The following is a 19766-nucleotide window of genomic DNA, read 5'->3' as shown; positions in this document are numbered from 1 at the left end:
TGTTTCTCCAAAATGTCATGGTCAAATAATACAATGGAACCATTAAATCTTACACATGCACGAAAGAACTAGCGCTTTTGACATACAATGCAAAAAAGAAAGAAAAAAGGGGGGGAGGGAACCACATGGATTAAAATTTTAAGTACTCATCACATACATTAAGACACAGCTTATTTTAGTCCAGTCAAAAATCAGAACTGCATTAAAAAATTTAATGTAGTGCAATCAAACCAAAAATCTTAACTTGTGATCTTAAGTGCTCTACTACATAAACATTAATCATAGCAAGGAACGAAAAGTTCAAATCACACAGTACAAAAAAAAAATCTGTAAATAAATATAAACTACAGTACAAGAGAAATATTAAATTATACAATTCCGTCAAACTGTAAACAGTATATTGAAATGAGGTCCATAAGAGTTAAGGGGGTTCCTGTTGTGTTGCATGACACTTGAACTTCTAGAAATCTTAAAGATGCAATTTTCCATATCTTTGAAGGCTATGGGTATTATATATGGAGAGAATTTCTTTTAGATGTAAGATATCAAATATCAAAGCAGAGGGATAACCTATTTTGTTAACCACAGATAGTACTGCAGAAAACAAGAGTTGAAGAGACAAGTCTTAACATCAGAGATGTAAAGGACTAAAACTGGAATTAGAACTTCACATCAGAAACTTGTCTCTGAGGTCTCAAGGCTATAAAATACACTGACAAAATTGGTTGCTGATAAGCAGACCTAGACCTCTGCTAAATTTTTGACATTTTACATACTCATGTTAAAACACCAACTTTGGCAGAATCACTACTGATAAACTCAAAGCACTCCTGGCCCAATGGTTCCATCACAGTGGCCAGTGCACAGATTCTCTAAAGACATTGCATAAACTAGAATGTAGAGGTCAGACACCCAAGGACCAGTGCTTGAATTTAGTAGTAGTTATGGTGAAGAAGCAAGAGCCACATCAAGGAGGAACTGCATCTGTTATAGTTTACAGAGGCAGCTAGGAATGTCTTTTAATTGTGCTGGCTATTAGTGGCATTTAAAAATATATAGTCTCACTGTGTGTGTGAGTGTGTGTGTGTGAGAGAGAGAGAAAAAGGGAGAGAGGGAGAAGGGGGGGAGGAAGTGATGTGCTGGCTATACATTTATGCACATTTTTAAAAAATACACTGTTAACAGGAACCCCCGTATTATCTGCTCAGTAGTAATAACTGAATATACAGAATGCCACTATAAGAGTGTGAGGCACCGTGTGCTGGAGAGTTATATGCAGCTTTAAAATCTGTTTGGCTGAGTTATACCTGGATACCTGAACTGAGTTTTTTAAGTTGACATTCATCAAAGATGTGCTACCAGCACGTCGAAATAAAAGCAAAACAGAAAAATACAAGTCACTGTTAGGTTTAAGAATAGCATCAAAGTACCTGAATTGAGTGAGAAGAGTGTGTAAACTGTCCCTGAGGGTTTTTAAACAGTGTGTACAAGTTGGATTTCTAAGAACATTAGTTTTATTTAACAGTGTGGACTGATAAAATACCAATGTCTGACAGTTTAAAGTGGAGGTTAGAAATAATTATACGCAAACGCTCCAAATGTATTGTTTATGCATTTTTACAAAGCAGCGAGCTGCTGTAAAGTATACATCCCATCAGAACAAGCAACATGTGGGAGTCAGATAAAAGGTTTCTTAGTCTGGTTTTCTGACAGCACAGCATATCAATATCCAATGACTATATCTTTCCTAGATCAGAATGTAACTAATTTTGACTAGCAATATAAGATTAGACTTTTAATCAAACACTTTGCTATTACATACTAAAATTCCTTAAACTTACTAATGCTGGTAATACTAACCTAGTTAATCATCCCCCCCCATTTTAGAAATATACCCTTCCACAACTTAAAAACATTAAGATCCATTTCAGTCCTCTGATGTAAAAAGCATGTAAGTGAATTAATATTAAAAATTTACACAGTAAAAAGGCTTGAATTTCAGCCAAAGATTCTAAATACTGCTCATTCCCTGAAGACTTAAAGGGGGAGAGAATCCCTACCCATTTTCCTAGTGATTTATTTTTCTTAGATGGTCTGATATAATTTTTCATTTGGGGGAATGTCCCCCTCACCTTCTCTCAAATTCCAAATTCTTAAGCCTGAAAAGCTTAACAAAATGGGGAAAATGAGGCAACCACTTACAATTGCTAGAAAGGTACAAAATGTTATTGTCTTTTGTTAAAATAAGATTTATATAAATGTGATCTGACCCCATATTATGTAGTATGTTTCATATTTTTAAATAATCATCCTAAAACTTACAGTACCTAAGACTCTGAAGATAAATTAAGACTTTAGTGTTGTAACAGAAAAAGTGCTGAATTATCCCTTTTCTAGTACTTTAAACATTTTGGACAAGTGCTTTCCTAGTGACAGTAAAGTTCACTATATACCCTTCCACCAAGCAGGAAAGTCACCCTGGTGAAAGACTTTTAGGAGTGTAGCACCGGGTATTTACCAAATAGTAGGAGTTGTTTCAATCATTCTGAGGGGGTAAAAATATCCTACATTGAAATTCTATTTGGCTATTGACTGTTAAATATCCCTGCTCTACTGTGTCAGTGTCCTGTGTCCAACTATCCCTGGCCCCCCACCCACAGTCCCCTTACACACTATCCACTGAGAATCTAATCTCCGAAGAGATCATTTTAAAATTTATGTTTTCAGGACATACCTGAGAAAGGGTGCAATTATGCAGAACAAGGAATCCAAGACTGCACTAATACTGGTTATAGGTTCATACATTTTTTTCCCCAAGACAAATCTAAGTTTAAGAGGTATGGATCTTCAAATATGTCTTACTGCTTTACATTTTTTTTTTTTTGGTATGTGTGTAGGGTCATTTCCAGTGTTGAAAAGATCATCTTGCACTGTTCAAGAACAGTTCAAGATGAAGTAAAGAGTTCATTTCCACATTCAAACAATAAAGATTAAATATTATGATTATAATATTTGCTACATCCAATAAATCTATGGTTAACTAAAAGTGCTTGCTTTTCAGCATTTATGGAAACAGTTCTAAATGAACTGGAAACCTTAAAATTACTCCCCCCTGCAAATAGTTTCAGAGTTAACTCATGTTTGTTGGTCAAATCAACATTAACTAGTCTTGATTTTCATTTTCAAACAATGTAAAGATTTTCCTAACAAATGAAGATGGCCCAACTTTACCACACTGTCCTGTGACTCATTTTTAAAACAGGGCAGAATCTGTGTCTATATACTTGCTCATCCTACTTCCCACCCCTTTCCTCCTATCTCCTTCATAACACTTAGGATACACAGCTACAGTGCTATGCTACAGGGCTACTGTATGCTTCTGAAAAAAGTGACTGCAAGATTATCTGGAATATGGGAGGACACGCGAAGAATTCCTCCATTTCCCTTTCAGTCAGCATGTTTACAAATCCTACTCAAGTCTCAAGGACAGAATGAATCCAAAATAATTCATAAAGAAAGTGTCTGGAGGTCTGTATTCCTTGTACCACAATTGTACTTTTTTCCTTTTCAGTAGTTTTTGAAAGAAATTAATTTTAAAAAAATTCCCTATATAGCTTAACAGTCTCCTAAATGGACTGTCTAGCTAAAGCTGTCAAGTTTTTAATAATACTGGCCTGACCATAGTATTAATGAAGACCTAATTCTACAGCAACAGTAACAAGGAAACAATCTTCAATATTTTCATGAAGGCCAAAATTTAACCCAAGACTGTCAGTATCTCCTATAAAACATTAAGTAGGGCAATTTGATCTATTGTCATATTCTATCACCAATGACAGCAACCTGAATATATAGAAAACAGAGTTGCACATGAAAACAATCTCCGGCATTTGGTTAAAGAATTATATAACAAAAAATTCAGTTTCAAAATGAAATCTACAAGGATAACAGCTGTTCAAGAAAATGACACCACCTTGTCACATATCTGCTGTTAATGACTCAAAATAACTTCAGGTTCTGACATTGAGCTGACTTAATCTGTTTTATTAGCCAAATAAACCCAAGCTTCACTATCACAGGTCAATGAAATGTAAGAGAATCTACAAAGGATTAGAACCAGACCTGGCACCATGTGCTTACATGGGGTTGGGGGAGAACACACAGCTCACTAGCAACTCAAAGGTTGCTATGTACTGCCTAATGACAGAAGGTAGTTATGATATGGGCCTTAACAGGTAGTCATTTTTAGTCCAATTTAGTGTTCTCTCCAGAAAATTGGGAACTAAACATCTCATTGTGCCTTCTTTTGTTTTCCTATCTGATCCCATACAGCTCATATTATAGCTAAGGTAAAACACTGGGGATTAGAAATGCCAATTGGTTGAGGTAATGTAATGATTTATATAGGATAACCAGAGTTCTAAAGCACTTCAATATTGTAAAGTAAAAGTGTACCAAATAAAGCTAATACACACTTCACACTTGTTGAGCTTGCGCACCAGAACTGAACAGTAATTAACTTCACATAAGGACCCTACTATCACACAAAGCCTTACTCATATTCATGATCTGCTGCAGCAAAGGTTTATCAAGCAACATCTAAACTTCAGAATAACAACAAACAATATTAAAAAGTATTATACACAAATATAAATTATTTTTCCTGAAAGAGAGACCTTGTCCTTCATGGTATTTGAGGAGCAGAATAAAGCGTATAGCTCATCACAAATATAATTCAGTCACTTGTAAGCCTACCAAAAAAAGTAATATAATACACTGTATTACTGTCAATTGATGCCTGTGCTGTCTCAGGATGAGAATGCTAATGATAAAATACCAACTAGATAGCTCTCTATAGAATTAGTGTTTTTGATTTTATAGTGCTGTAGCTTATCTATATTATCAATGTTCTAATTTGAAATGCAAGAATTTATTTTAAATACATTATTTCCTATCATCAGTTCAAATAATATTATATAATTTGAGTAATGTCATCATCCAACTACAAAAAATGTGAGGAAAAAAGGCTTTTGTGACAAAGACAATCATGAACTACACTTTCCTATACCATAAAAATGGTCAACTGGTTGTTTGAGCCACGCAAAACTCTGATAAGCAGAATTTAAGCATCTGAGTAGACCAATCTCTATTACACATTTATGAGGATGTCCCCAAACTAGAATATCTACACTGAAAGTGCCCATACAGCATAGTGGCAAATCAAGAGAGAAATCAAATATTAAGGGTTCACTGAGGCATGAAGACTGACCGTCAGCCATGTGATGATGAGCCACCTCCAGGAAATACATGGTATAATGGAACTCTGAACACAAAATTTAACATTAAAAGTGCACCTGAATATTACAAACTAACTTTACAAAACCTACAATAAGGTAAAATATATATCTTTTGAAATATTCAGCAGCTTTTTGTTTTTTTTTTTTTTAAAGGGTTTTTTTTTTCTGAGAGGCTCATGAAATTTAAAAAGGGACCACTACCTAATTTCAACCATGCTTCACGAAACAATAATGGCTATTTTATATTGCAGTTACCAATGTAATGCAATTAGTGCTTTAAAATAATCTACACTAAAAAAAAAAAAAAGAAAGAAAAAGAAAAAACAAACAAACAAGAGGGAAGTGAGGAAGAGAGAGAGGAAGAGAGACCGACCTTTGGAGAAAATATGCTTATTCAAAAGCTTCTTGGAAAAGAAAATTTACCTGAATATCAAGTCATGACTGATCTCAAGTGTAATGTTTAAAAGCTTCACAGACATGAATATTACAATCTTCAGGTCTCAGGACTTTTAATCTGAGAAAGTTTAGAGTTTGGTTTGTTTTAAAATTCACTTTCTAACCAAAACAAATAATAGAAGTACTCAAATTTGCACTATTTACAACTCAGCCTACAATCTGAAATGACACAATACAAGTTCTCTTATTTAAACTGCAGCATTAAAGGGTAGGCACACCATTCTTCTGCTGCTCGATTGTCATCCACTGAAACACACATAGAAAATATTTATGTTAGTAAAAGGATCACTCCATGTACACTACAATGACAAAATTTACATAACTCAACTCATACATCACTTATATAGACTACCACATAGGATTAAACCTCTCTGAACAGTAAAACTCTACAAAAGTTCAATTTTTAGGGCCAGATTTTTAAATGGGCCTTTAGTGATGTCTTTGTGAGGGGACAAAAAGCAAGCACAAATTAATTAATTTCTCAAAGGACCTTTTTGCAGCAATTTTTGGCTATTGAACGCCCCAAACATTGTGCAAAAAGGCGCCATGGCTGCAATTAATTGTGTGCTGACAAATTGAGTGTGAAAAAAAGGAGGTGTTCCTTCATAAGCTTAGCCCTTTGCTTTCAGCAAACTTTCTACAACTTCCTTCAACTGCAGACAAAAAACATACATTTCATAATGTATTTTTATTGCAACTTCCAGCTAGGCTAGAAAAATTGCAGTTATATATTGTTACTTAACACAAACTGCTTTTTCTGTTGAGATTAGAAAGCCAAAAGGAAACAGGTTCAGTGACCTACTGATTAAATTGCTAAACAAAATAACCAAATCAAAAGAGGAACCCACACCCAGGCTATGTCAAGAATAAGCAGTGTCTGTATTTGAATAACAGCAATGGTGTGCCTAACCTTTGAACACAAAGGTTGCTGAGGGAAAACTATCCTTAACCTAATTTAATGAACTGCTCCAAAGTTTCCAGGCAAGAATTTATGCCTTGGGAATACCTGAACTCATCCTTAAACTGTTAGTATCCACCCGAAATGGCCAATCTTAATCTAATCAACACTCCGTGTTTGATTTTTTTACATTTTTGTTTTTAGTTAAGCATTCACAGAGGGCCCGATCAACTTAACAGCAGATTCGAATACAAGGTATATGTGGTGTGGATTTTGATTTGCAGGAATAGTAATTTTAATTTGATCACGATAAAAGACTAAATTCTACAGGCTTTACTTATAAGCTATTCTTGCAAAAAATGTAGAAAAGAAACCTTTCCAAACAATTAATTTTATAAGCCCATCTCAAAAAAGCTTAGATGTTCTTCAAGGAGTGTTTATATAAACATAATCTGTAAAGTCCTGAAATGTGTGCTAAACAACCATGAAAATCAGCTAAATATCAGAAGAAGTTAGGAAGGGATATTAATGTAGGATGCCAAGAAAAGGGGAGGTGAGAATCAGACCAAGAAAATTAACAAACCTTTAAAAAAAAAAAAAATTCTCCCAATCTTGTACTATTTTTTGGATTAAAAAAGAAACTACAATAAGCTTAACTCCTGATTGAATTACTGTTAGAATTGATAAGCAACCAAAATTATATTAGGTCACCTTGGGATTGTATTTTCTCTCTTACCATAAACTTAGATCTTTCATCAATGTGGATACTGAACAGACTACTGAGGTCATAAAACTTAAGTATCATTCTTTCAGTATCATACTTATACACATTTCTTTCCCTATTTCTCCCATCCCCAATAAACAGATCTTGAATATATTAAACTAGGTGCTGCAACAATATTCAGTTGTTAGTTAGCACATGATCAATTCTGTAAAAAGACTGAAAAGTACAAAGAAACCTAGTTTGCTAAAATGAGGCATCCTCCATTGTTTTATGTAATGTACCCTGACTGCTCCTGAGTAAGAAGGGAGCTCGTCCTCCATGAGATAAGGCTAAATTCTCACTTGTTGGTGAGATCAAATTCTACCCTTAGAAAATATCAAATAAAATTACAGCAAAGGTAGTGTTCAAAGTAATTAACTGAAGCGTTTCTGAAGGTAGTGTGTGCACTTTTCCCACCTCCTTCCCCTCTGGGTGAGCACTAAGTAGATTGCAAATTTGAAGTAAATTTAATAGTGAGTAGAAAATTATAAAGTATAATTATAAATGACCCAAATATTTATCATTGAATAACCAAATTTTTTAAATTCAAAGTTTCATTGTTCTTCTTAGTTTTTTCTTTAGTTTAATCCTTCAATTAGTTGAATTGCAGAAGAAAATGTGAACATTTTATAAGATGGCTTTCCAATTTGCAATGATAAAGCTCCCAATATAACTGAGATGATTTCTAAAAGGGGGCTTTTTTCCTCTTCTTTTTTTTTTTTTTTTTTTTTTTTTTAAAAGAAAGGCAAACATAATTTAAGGGGAAAAATAAAGAAAAGCATGCAGGCTCTACAGGCAAGGAGTCCACTTCCATGAATCTGTTCTCTGTGAGGTAACTCAATTCTCTTTTTGTAGAGAAACATGCAAAAGGCCAAACAATATTCCGAGCCATACTGCACATGGAAATTTTAAAATATGCAACATTCAGAATGCACCCTTCACCTCTGTATACACAAGTCAATGCAAAATCTGCAAAGAAACAGTGTCCACAGGAATGAAGTTAGGTGCAAGCAATGACAGCTGAACAATGATGCAGTAGTGCTCACCCAGTTTGTACAGTAATTGGCACTCTACAGTATTCCTACTCGTTTTTTGATTCATTTGCACTTTGTGCTGCCTCTCCCTGGGGATCTAATTCAATCTTTACAGAAACATCTGGCCCCTCCGACCTCATTAATTTCATCTTTTTCTTTGGAGGGTTTTTCAAAGTGCCCAGCCTCTCCTTTACTTTGTACTCCAGTGTACTGTGGGGAATCCCATAAATACTCTGAGCTTTGGAAACACTCATTTTTCCACTCATAACCACTGAGATTGCTTCCTCCAGTATCTCACTGTTGTACTGTCTGTAACGCCCTCTTTTCTTCCGAGGCTGCTTGGAGCCAGGGTCTCCTTCTTGATCCGATGTGGGATATGGCTGTCCAGAGGTAGACTGCTCAGCATCTGAGCCCCAAGAATCAGGTCCAGCATCTAACATGCTTTTTCTATTTTGTTTTGGAAGAATAGCCCTTAATTTTTTACTAAGCGCGCTCTCCGTTTGTGAACCCATTACCAAAGAGCTATAGCTGTACTGATCACCAGTGCGAGACTCCCAAGAAAGATCCATTCCTCGAACTTGTGGTATCTTTAAATCTACAGGAGATGAATGGCTCACATCCTTTTTTCCATCTTGTTTTGCTTGAAGTGCCATTTTTGGAAAGGCAGAATTTTCTGCAAGAAAAGGAAGGTCACTGATGTTGCTGAGTGCACCATTTCCCCTGAACTTCATACGGCTGAGGTTGAATTCATAATGTGGTTTTGCCCAAGAGGCTTCCCTGGATAATATTAAGTGTTGTCCATGATTCTGTAATCCAGATGGCCCAAGGCTGGCAGCTGTGGACAATTGGTTTCTGCTCAGTAGTTCTTCACTAATCTGCAGGGATCGAGCCAGTGGAACTTTGAGTGATGTGGAGTGTCCAAAACCTTCCCTGGTTCCATCCTGTAAGCTTCTTGGAGGTACCCCATCACCACTCCGAAGTCCGTCTGGGCGGTACTGGCTGGGTCTCCCAGGTCGCCTAATTGGATGGAAGGAAACTGATGTGAGCAGGACTTGCACAGGTAGGGAGGGATGGGTGAGGGGACCACTCCTTTATTAGAAGGCCTTGCTTGGGTAACATCACTTTGTGTTATTTATTTATTTTTCTCTAAAATTAAAAAAAAATTGTCTCGGCAGTTAGTTTTAAAACTTGTTCACAAAAAGAAAAAGGAGAAAGAAAAAAAAAAAAAACCAGGAGCTTTTTGGGCAAAGAAAAATTAAACCTGTTGGCTGGTCTCTGGTTGGGTTCACAAATTTTCGGAGAAAAAGTTTCGCGCAACTGTCTGAAAATAGCACCTTAATTATTAATTACAGTGTAATCATCAGTCTCCAAAGATCTACACAATTGTGTTACCAATGTGACGTTACCACTAAACAAGTACAGTAATAAAAGAGTAAGCCAAATTACTTTAATGCAATGTATTCAACATTCATGACAACTAACTATAAAACTGGAACCATTTACGCTAGTGGAAACCCCAGATAATTGCTTATTTATTCCACAAACAAGCTTATGTTCATCATCAAAAATTAAACAATTCCGAATAACATTTCTTGCTTTACTTGGGAAAAAAAATATATAAATGGAAACCAGTCCGAAAGGAAGGGGGGAGACTAAACTAAAAGACACCAAAAGAGCAACTTCTGCATTTAAACTTACCACACTTCTTCATTTTAAAACACTATGTGGTGGCAGATATATGAGTATCATGATTCTCTAATTTAAACCTTTTAAACTTACATAACTCCAAAGAAATTGTTCTTTACTTTCCCCCAAACTTTAAGTTCTATTCAAAGAAATTACTATCAGGATTTTAAACAATCTTGTAGTAGTTTTAAGAAAAAAGTTCTCATTCTTCAAATACCAAATGCCTATTTTGAAATGTCAAGTGGATAGCTTTGAAATCATGTTTGAAATGTTTACTACTTACACAAAGTTAATTTACAAGGTTTTTATATTCATAATACAAAAAGGTTATCAATCTTTTAAAACTGGCAACTAGCAAAGCAAGCCTAAGGAGATAATTGCATTAATGAGGCCCAAATATGAAACTCTGCAATATTAATAAACCAGATATGTTCTCCAAAACTCTACAGGGACCAATGTCATAATTAACACAGTAAGAATAACAGCGAACACTCAACTAAAAGATGGGCAGTACTGCCTGTGCATTTGTCTTCCATAAAACTAAAGCAAGAAGAAAACACATCCCATTCAAAGGGATAAGGCACAGCAACGTCAACCATATAATACATGGAGCTGGTAGCAAAGTTTAAAGTGAATCTTAAGGGATTCATTTATGCCAACTGCACTTGGGCTTCTACTATACACATCCTTAATTATATAACTCACATATTTTTGATATATAAATGGAACCCAATAATTTGGGACCTTACTGACTTATGTTTACAGTAATCTAAACAAAGTGATTTATTTTAATGCTTTTAGACTGAATAGAGGAAGGAAGAAAAGTAAACTATAAAAAAGGTGAAACGATAAAAAAGGGAATATTCAGAAGTCAGTAAAGGAAGATAATTCCCTCAGTTTGAAGATAATTAAGAATTAGTTGGAAAAGGTTAGTCCATTTGGTGCTCATGTGTTTCTGGAAAACCTAAACAATTTCTCCACGTAAATAGTCTAAAAGTTAAATATGCCTACATATGTACTAATTTATGAACTTATCAAAGCTATTTTTCGTATCTAGGTTTTTGGTTAAAACAGTTTTCTAATATGATGCCTAAATATTTCATCAATATCTGACTTTTCTAAATGATTACTAGACACACAGAGTAACAATTACATATTATAGTATAATTCTTACACTACAAAATTACATAGTAAGAGAATTCACTTTAGTCCAGTATGAGTAATCAAACTGAGCATGAAATAGTATCTTGGCGGCATTAAGATGGTTATCCATCAACATCCACAACCAGCCTTATCTATTAAAAAATAAAAAATGTATACATGTACATATTTTGAACTGCTACAGAATTAAAACTGCAGTTCAAATCAACAACAAAAAAACCAAAACGAAATCAAAACAAAAATGAACACACATACACACATGCACTCAATCCCCATTAGAGATATCAAGTGAAACACTGGAGCTCAATTTTCATTCAACAACTATAGCACACACAATACTGCCTTTAAATCAAAATTTCAGAATTATTTAGCTTGGGTTTCAAACTTCACAACACTAAACAACAAAAAGCCCAAAGACATATTCTTGCCACATTCATGACTACTTACTACTTATACTAAACTGATAAAAACTGATCTACACTAGACAATTCTAGGTTACACAGATATACTCTAATTTGATTGATAAACTAAAGGTCACTTTATAAAAGGTCCACCTGTTACTCTGCAGGATTAATTTCTCAAATACACAGGGGAGACTGGCAAATCAATCTCTGATGAATTATCTACATAAAATTGTGGAAGGCTACAAATATTTTCCCTTACCCGTTCCCTTGAGTACTGGAGCAGCCTGCAGAATGGCTCAGGGAAGTGCTGCCAGCACACGGACTTTTCTTAGTGGACAGGTCAAGTACACCGTCTGCAGAGACACAAAAAAACACCTGAGGATATTAAAAAGTGAAGCAAATACAAAACGAACAGACTAAACATGAAATGACAGCAGGTCTAGTCAACTAGGCAACACAAGTCACATATGTGAGTTCAATTCAATATAAAAATCAAGCTTTTTTTTCCTCCTGAAATAACATAAATTTAGAAAAGTATGCTACATCAAATATATCTAGGGCAGAAGAAAAGGCAAAGCATATTACAGAAGAGGTGAAGATATGGTGAAATGTTAGAAATAGCAGTTCACACAGCATGATGTTCTATACTACACTTATACTTCATGCTCTAAATTGACCTTGATTCAAATGTTTTAATGTCCCATACTGTCTTAGAAAGTATAAAACTAAATTCCTCAAGACCTAAATCTACCTGAAACTTGGATTCAAAAGTACCTTAAAATTGGATAAAAATTTAAATATAAAAATTATTTTAAAACGTGAGTTTATATGGTTAAATTACATGTACATACTAAACAAGATGAATCAGTTGTTAACAGTTTACAATTTGTGTGTGCTCTAATTATTCTTAGGACACACCTTCAAAAAATATATGTATAGATTTAATCTTTGAAAGAAAGAAACAGTCCTGACACTAGTAAGAGCCTAGAAGTGCAACCTAGAAGCAAGATCAGATCACATAATTCATGTTGTTAATAAAATTAGGAGACTTTCTTTTCCCACAAAGATACATTCCTTCTTGTAGAGTTATGTAGGTAGAAATCTCACCGCCTGCACAAGGTTTTAAGCAGCCACTCTGTCCAAAATTAACAGAGCAAGATAATACCCAAAGCCTCTGATTTTTAGATGGCCAGCAGAAAGGTCTTGCTAACTCATTATGTAAGAATTCACCCCACAACAGAATCTATCCAACTGGTGTCTGAGGACATTCTAATTTCATATTTCAGGTTGTCAGATATAAATATGCAACTAAATTTATAAATAAGAAAGCCCACACTCAGAGAAAACGTTCTGTCCTTCAGAGACATTAACACTTCTAAAAATATAATTATAATCTTACAGAACCAAGTATCCTATTAGATATTTCACTTGATTAGATATCTAAAAAACAAATGTACTATTTCCAACCAAAGACAGAATTAATGTAGACTTCTAAATCAAACAGCCAATTTATTTAATCAAAACAGAAAACATATATAAAATCTACCACAAAAATACTGCAATTTAAGTTGAAAACACTAAAATTCAATAAGGAAACATTTTTAAATTTTTGTTTCATTTCATGTCCAGACACTATAATGCTATCTTGTAGTTCAAAATTCCCTTGTTAAGGGTATTTTGTCAATACAACCTACCTTTTAAGGGTAACACTAGCTATGAGAAGTTAAATTAGACTAAGTAGAATCATTATTATGCTAACCTTCATTACTAATGTTTAAATATACCTCTCTGCTGCCATTCTCCTGTTACAAACCTGAAGCTTGGAGGCAATGTTTAGAGCAAAGAGATTCTTAATAAAAACTACCAATTCATGGTAAATAAAATGATCACTAATAAAACGGAAAAGACATAACTTTGGGAACCAAAGGTATACTGATTGATGTGAACACAGAGTAACTTGGAAACCTTCTGTCTGGAAATCTCTTGGAACTTAGATATTTTCTTTGCTATTTACCGTATCCAAAGAGGGAAAAAACAAAGGAAAACTACTCAAAAAATACAACCTTTAATAAGCAACTAAAGCCAGGCCAGTAAATGTAAAACTTTTTAAATTCTTAGAACAAGCAAAGGAAAGTCCTTTCCAAAATGTTCTTTAAAGATTTAAATTTATTTTCTTTCAAAATAAACATATTTCTCACCAATGAATTCACAGATCTTATAACCTTTCTGTAAACTCTTAGGAAAGTCTTCTAAGACAATAAAATCTTATTACTGAAAACGCTGCTGATTTACAATTATTTATAGTGGTTCAAACAATGGCCAAGTTGAAATGCTCACTTCATCTTTAAGAAATTAAAAGGTCAAATGAGATTACAAAGCAAGAGGAATATTAATCTACTTATACACTCTTAACCTCTTTACTAATTTGGGTCCTCACCTACAAATTCCCTTTTGAAATACTTTAAGGTTAGTTCACAATACAGTCCATGTAAATACACATATATTTCCATATTTAACAGTGAGTACACTTAACTAAAGTGTCTTCTATTATCTTCTTTTATTTCTAACCTTGGTGATTTCTTTTTTAAAATGAAACATTTTATGATCTCATTTGCAGAACGTAACAAGTAAAGGTATATTTTTCAGGTGCTAATTCTAAAACATTAAAGAAAAAGTAGACACTTTTTCATAGGAGTTTTTAGAAAATGGACAGGACTATTGTCCTTTGGAAAATGGACAGGACTATTGGACTTTGGAAAGTATAAAATGCTTATAATAATATGAAATAACTTAAAAATCAGTAACAACTATAAACTACCTGACATTCCTAGGTGGTACATCAATCACGACAATGAACTGCTGATAAGTAAGTTTTAACAACTTTATCTGTATATATCTATCACTGCAGAGTCAGGAATAATTTAAGAATCACATTACTGTTTTGTTTTTTAAAGAGATAAATTCTTGCTACAGTGCCCAAGGTGGCCTTGAACCCCTAGGCTCAAGTGATCTTCTTGCTCCAGCCTCCCAGATAGCTGGACTACAGGTATGGGCTACCACCCAGGTAAATCACACTATTTTTTATCCTATTATTGCTACTGGTCCCCTAATTGCCAATCATTTTTTTCTCCCCCAGATCAGTTCTCTGATTGGATAGAGGAGACCATGATATCAAACCATACCTTGTTCACTAGGTTCTGACTGAGACTTTCTGACAGTAAGGTCCAGAGGTGAGTCTTGGTCAGCCATGAGAAGTTTGCTGAGCACAGGGTTCTGAGTAGTTGCAGCCGTGGGAGAGGTGGTGACTGGAGATGCTTTCGGCAGGCTTTGGTTCTTTGTGCTATTGGGCTGGCTGGGGTCCTGAGTAGAGCTATTTTTTGAGGTATATTCAGCAGCAAATTGTTGGATCATTCGCTGCATGATCTCACGGGCCACTAGGGGAATATTGGGGTCGAAGACCCAGGGACTGTCTGTAAACAAAGATTTATTCACTTTTAAAGTGGAAAAATATACTTAAAAAAAAAAAAAAAACCAACAAAAAAGACAGCTTTCATGAAAACATAAAATTTCATTTTTTTTTTCTTAAAATGCAATGTCTTAAAAATAGTACTCCCCTCCCTTTGATTTTTATTTTTAATCTCTAAGATTTTGAGTTGCAGGTTTTTAAAAATAAAATTTCCATAAAAATATTTCTAAACATTCATCCCCCCAGGATTATGTAATTAAAGGGATTACAAATAATATCTTTTATAGCCAAAAATCACTTACCTGATATAGAAATCCCAAACCCTTAAGAGTTATTCCCCTGTTAACATCTACAGAGGCTATATCAAGTTTCTCCTCGAGTTTTTCCCCAACTGTCTTCTCCTAAACTTTTAAAAAATGGGCTACTGAATTCAGGAGTGCTTAATTTATTTCCTGTTAAAGACTGATGGCATAACAAATTCATAAAACCAGATACTTAATTTTAAGTATTCTAGTCACAACAGTCTAGTGCAATAGTCTTCATGTTTTAATGTTTGTTGAAATCACTTTGAGGCTTTTGACTGCTGGGTCCTATCCCCAGAGTTTCTGATTCAGCAGTTACAGGGTTCAAGAACTGGCATTTCTAAAAAGTTGCTAGAGGCTACTTGTTGGGAGATCACAATTTTAGAAACCTTGGGTTAGAAGTTTAAATGTCAATTCTCAAAAGCTGGAAACAGACCACATATTTTCTATGAGTAATCTTTTATATTTTCCATGAATAATCTTCAAGTATACTCTTTTAGATATTAACAGAATAGTCCAGAAAGTAATGAAATAAACATTTAAGTTATCTATGTCTTTAGTCAATTTTAAGTTTAAAGTAAAAACTACATGAACCCATTAACTTTTGAACCAGAAGGAACCTTCAAGTTCATATTTGGGAAAGATGGAAGGAGAAACTTAGATATATGTATGTGTGTGTATGTACATGCATGAAAATAAATGACCCTCGCATCTCTACAACACTAGCCTATCAAGGAAAAGAAGCTTCCTGGGGGCCAAGACTGGATCTACTTGACCATACCTATTCTTGACTGGTGTAGAGTATGCATTCAATTTAGCTGAGTAACGAATGGAAGGAATCAATTACCTCATATTTTAATAATTGAAGAAAAAGTGATAAAAGTAGTTTCTACTAATTAGTATAGATGGTTTCTAATAACACTCGATTAAAACTCTTTCCTTGATCTTAATGTTCTACCTGTGTCTTTGACTCCCCACCATACTTCTAAGGCATTTATAAGATGGTTCTCAGAAAACCTGTTTACTTGGTCTTTTAGAGCTTAGCTATAAAAGGCAAATACTCACAGTATCTTGGAGCTGTGAGGAATTTCAGAGACTGATATATAAAGTACAAAAAAAAACCTGACTCTAATTACTACTAAAATCTCCAAAATAAACAAACAAAACACTCAAACTTCACAGAACTCATAATAATTTGCCATTTATATTTTCCCTAAAGGGCAACAACATTCAATACCTGAATATGCTCATGAAGTCACAATATTTATTTAATTTGCTGGAGTGTAATGAGGCTTGCTCTACCAATACCATTTTTGTCTAAGGAGTATTTACAATCCTAAATTTCTTGTCTACAGACTATTTTAGTATTCTAGATGGTTTAATAAAGATATTCAGTTAGGTGAGGTTCAGAAGCTCCTATATTCACTGACGATATTTCTTCAATGTTTTACTAAACATTTTAGCCATATATTACTTTTTAAATCTCTCTCTCTATTGGATTTTCTTATTAATTATTGTACTTCCCAGTCAAGGATTCATTACCCCCTATATAGCATACAAGCTCTATATGAAAGACTACAAAATTTTAATGTATTAATGGTACCTTTCTTCCCCTGGAAAGCTGGAGAATATGTAATAAAAATTCCCAAATAGGAAGCAAATGAAATATTTAAGAGATGTCTCTGTGTTTAACTAGTATTAGTAAATAAACATTCTTAAAGAGCTCTGTGATTTGTCAAAGATTTCAGAATAAAGATCATAAACTGCTTCTTGGGCTTAAAATGACTACAGTATACTTTGCCTCTTTATTGAATGAATGACTAACACAATTAGGAGACAAAATAGACTCAAAGTTTATGAAAGACACCTCTGCCATTTAAATTTCTGTTATCTCTTTTTGTAAGTTTCTTCAAAGCATTCATTTTCTGACTTACTTAAAACACAAGTTCTATATACATATCCATGCCTAGGGAAAGAAGACATAATTGAGTCAAATAAAATCAACGACTCAAATGAAAATAAAACTACACAAAAACGTAAAAATTACAGAACAGTCAATGGTACATTTAAAATGCAAATCTAACTTCTAAAAAAGTATCACTTTTTTTTAAACCCAAGTGACAAAGCAAACTGAGAAAGAATGATTAATACAGTTTTAGAAGACTGTTCTAAAGTTAAAACCGGTTATAACAGAGTCCATTATCAAAAAGTCTACTTTCATTGCATCTGTATTTCTATTTAGCTACACAAAACCTCTGCACACCTGATTATTTAAAATATGTAATTTGTACTGCTTGTATAACAAAGGGCTAAATCCAAGCATCTGGTGAAGTGTATTTAAATATTCCAAAATTTGAATACAAATGAAATCTAACCCACTTCCAGTCCCAAGCATTTGGGATAAGGAATCTTAAACTAATGTTTATAAAAACAAAGGATATTTAACCTAGATTTATGAAAACTATTCTCTTCAAACTAAACTGTCATTTCCCTGGTTACTGACCATTTTTGGTATTCATTTGAAGCTATTTCCAAGGAGATTTTAAAAATATCTAAAAACAATAACACTGGTATTTAAAGTAAGGGGAAGTAACTGGAATTTTTCCAATTCCAAATAGTTCTTTTCTGAGCATCTCATGCCAGTATATCAACAAACATACACACTTAAGTTACATATAGTTTCAGAGGATTCTCATATCTCTTGAAATGTATCATAAGACTGATTCTAAGGTCCTCTAAACAAAACTGATACAAATTTTAACTGAAGTTATTCCTCTATGACAAAGGGACAAGACTACTAGAAACATCAGACAGAATTTCTCTGTAGGAATCCACCCATGATTTCTTACTGTCCCTAAACAAAGAGTGGATGAAAATGGGCTCCCCCATACAAACTGGAGAGAAAAGCTTCTCTCTTCAGATAACAAAGCTTGCTACAGCAAAGTATCAGACCAACGACCCTCTATATATTCTAAAGGAGAGAAACTGAAGATATTTTACTTGGCTAATATACTTATAGAACTGGTTTTAGTCATTTGCACCTGAAATATGAATTACTTTAATTAAAAAATTAAACATTCATAAAAACAAGAAACATAATTATTATTTGGAACATAATTTTGGAATTCAGGGCACTTTAGGCAATGATAAGGTGAGCCTGGGAGACAAGTTGGGAGACTTGGGTCAGAGGGCATCAGCAGGTATTAAAAGAGAATGGGGGGTATACTAAAACATTTGATTTTACCTAAGCATCTTATGGGGGGGGGGGGGGGGACAGAAAAAAAGTGCCCCTCCCTCCCAAACAATAATCTCTACCTTCCTTAATTTGATGTGATATTTAATCTTATACCACTATTTGAAAATATTGATCACACTAAGAATAAAGAAACCCAGGTGGTATCCAACTGTACCCAACCCATTAGAACAAATACTTATCAGACAGTGTACAGTTAAAACACACTTTAAAAGGGAAGAAGAAAATTTCCAGAGGAATGAAAGATGTAAACCACAACACATGAAGACATTAAAGAAAAGGAAATCACTAAGTGTTCAAGATTAAATAAGGACATTCAAGATTACCAGGAGTTATTAGGAAACCCTTTTTAGAACCTATAGCAGTAACCTCCATCTTGGAATTAGAGAAAAAGGTTAATTAAGAATACAAAATCATTCAGAAAGAATTTCTTGGAAGACTAGAATGGATGGTGAAGGGAACTTCCCTGGAGGTCTTGACTGATGGCAATTATGCTTTGTGGATTGAGAAAATAATTGAAGGTCTTCATGAAGAATTTCTAAACCTCAAGCCTCTATGATTAGAAATACATTTTCTGAATTTTAAAAGAAATGTAAAACAAGCCTATAAAAGTTTCAAGGAGAATCCAGCATGGTGGTGCATGCCTGTAATCTCTGTAACTGGGGAGGCTGAGACATGAAAATTGCAAATTCAACACCAGCCTCAGCAATTTAATGAAACCCTGTCTCAAAATAAAAAAATAAAAAGGGCTGGGGATGTGGTTCAGTGGTGTTCAATCCCCAGTACCAAAGGGGGAAAAAAAAGTTTCAATGAGAAAAGTAAACTGAAAAATCCAAGAGATAGAGCTATTAAATGCCACCTTCAAATTTAAGGAAACAGTTTTATTATGAGTTTCACCTCCCTAATTTTAATAATTTAAAAAATTCTAGTTAAATAAGACTGTACCAAGGGAAAAATGTTTATGAACCTAATTGGTTAAGGTATAGCTACATTTTATCTCCAAATAAAATTTCAAGTTGGAATAACTAAAATTTTAAACAGCAGGT

At 34.1% G+C, this 19766-nt stretch overlaps 1 protein-coding gene across 14 annotated transcripts in view; it reads right to left on the bottom strand.

The window, feature by feature from the left end:
* The window catches only part of Lcor (ligand dependent nuclear receptor corepressor), a 127191-nt gene that overhangs the window by 17942 nt on the left and 89483 nt on the right, over positions 1-19766 (bottom strand). For 12 of the 14 annotated variants that reach the window (XM_047553915.1, XM_047553917.1, XM_047553918.1 and 9 more), the window contains 2 exons: positions 14882-15169; positions 11959-12052 (listed from right to left, as the gene is read on the bottom strand). The exons of 1 other annotated variant lie outside the window; for it this stretch is intronic. In XM_047553915.1, the coding sequence (XP_047409871.1) occupies positions 11959-12052; positions 14882-15169 (382 nt within the window). Of the gene's footprint in view, positions 1-2779; positions 9466-11958; positions 12053-14881; positions 15170-19766 lie in introns of those variants that run through there. One more of the 14 variants, XM_047553926.1, reaches the window with a different exon arrangement.

The sequence above is a fragment of the Sciurus carolinensis genome, chromosome 5 (genome assembly GCF_902686445.1).
Source record: "Sciurus carolinensis chromosome 5, mSciCar1.2, whole genome shotgun sequence".
NCBI classification, from domain to species: domain Eukaryota; kingdom Metazoa; phylum Chordata; class Mammalia; order Rodentia; family Sciuridae; genus Sciurus; species Sciurus carolinensis.
This window is presented reverse-complemented; position numbering and strand designations above follow the sequence as displayed.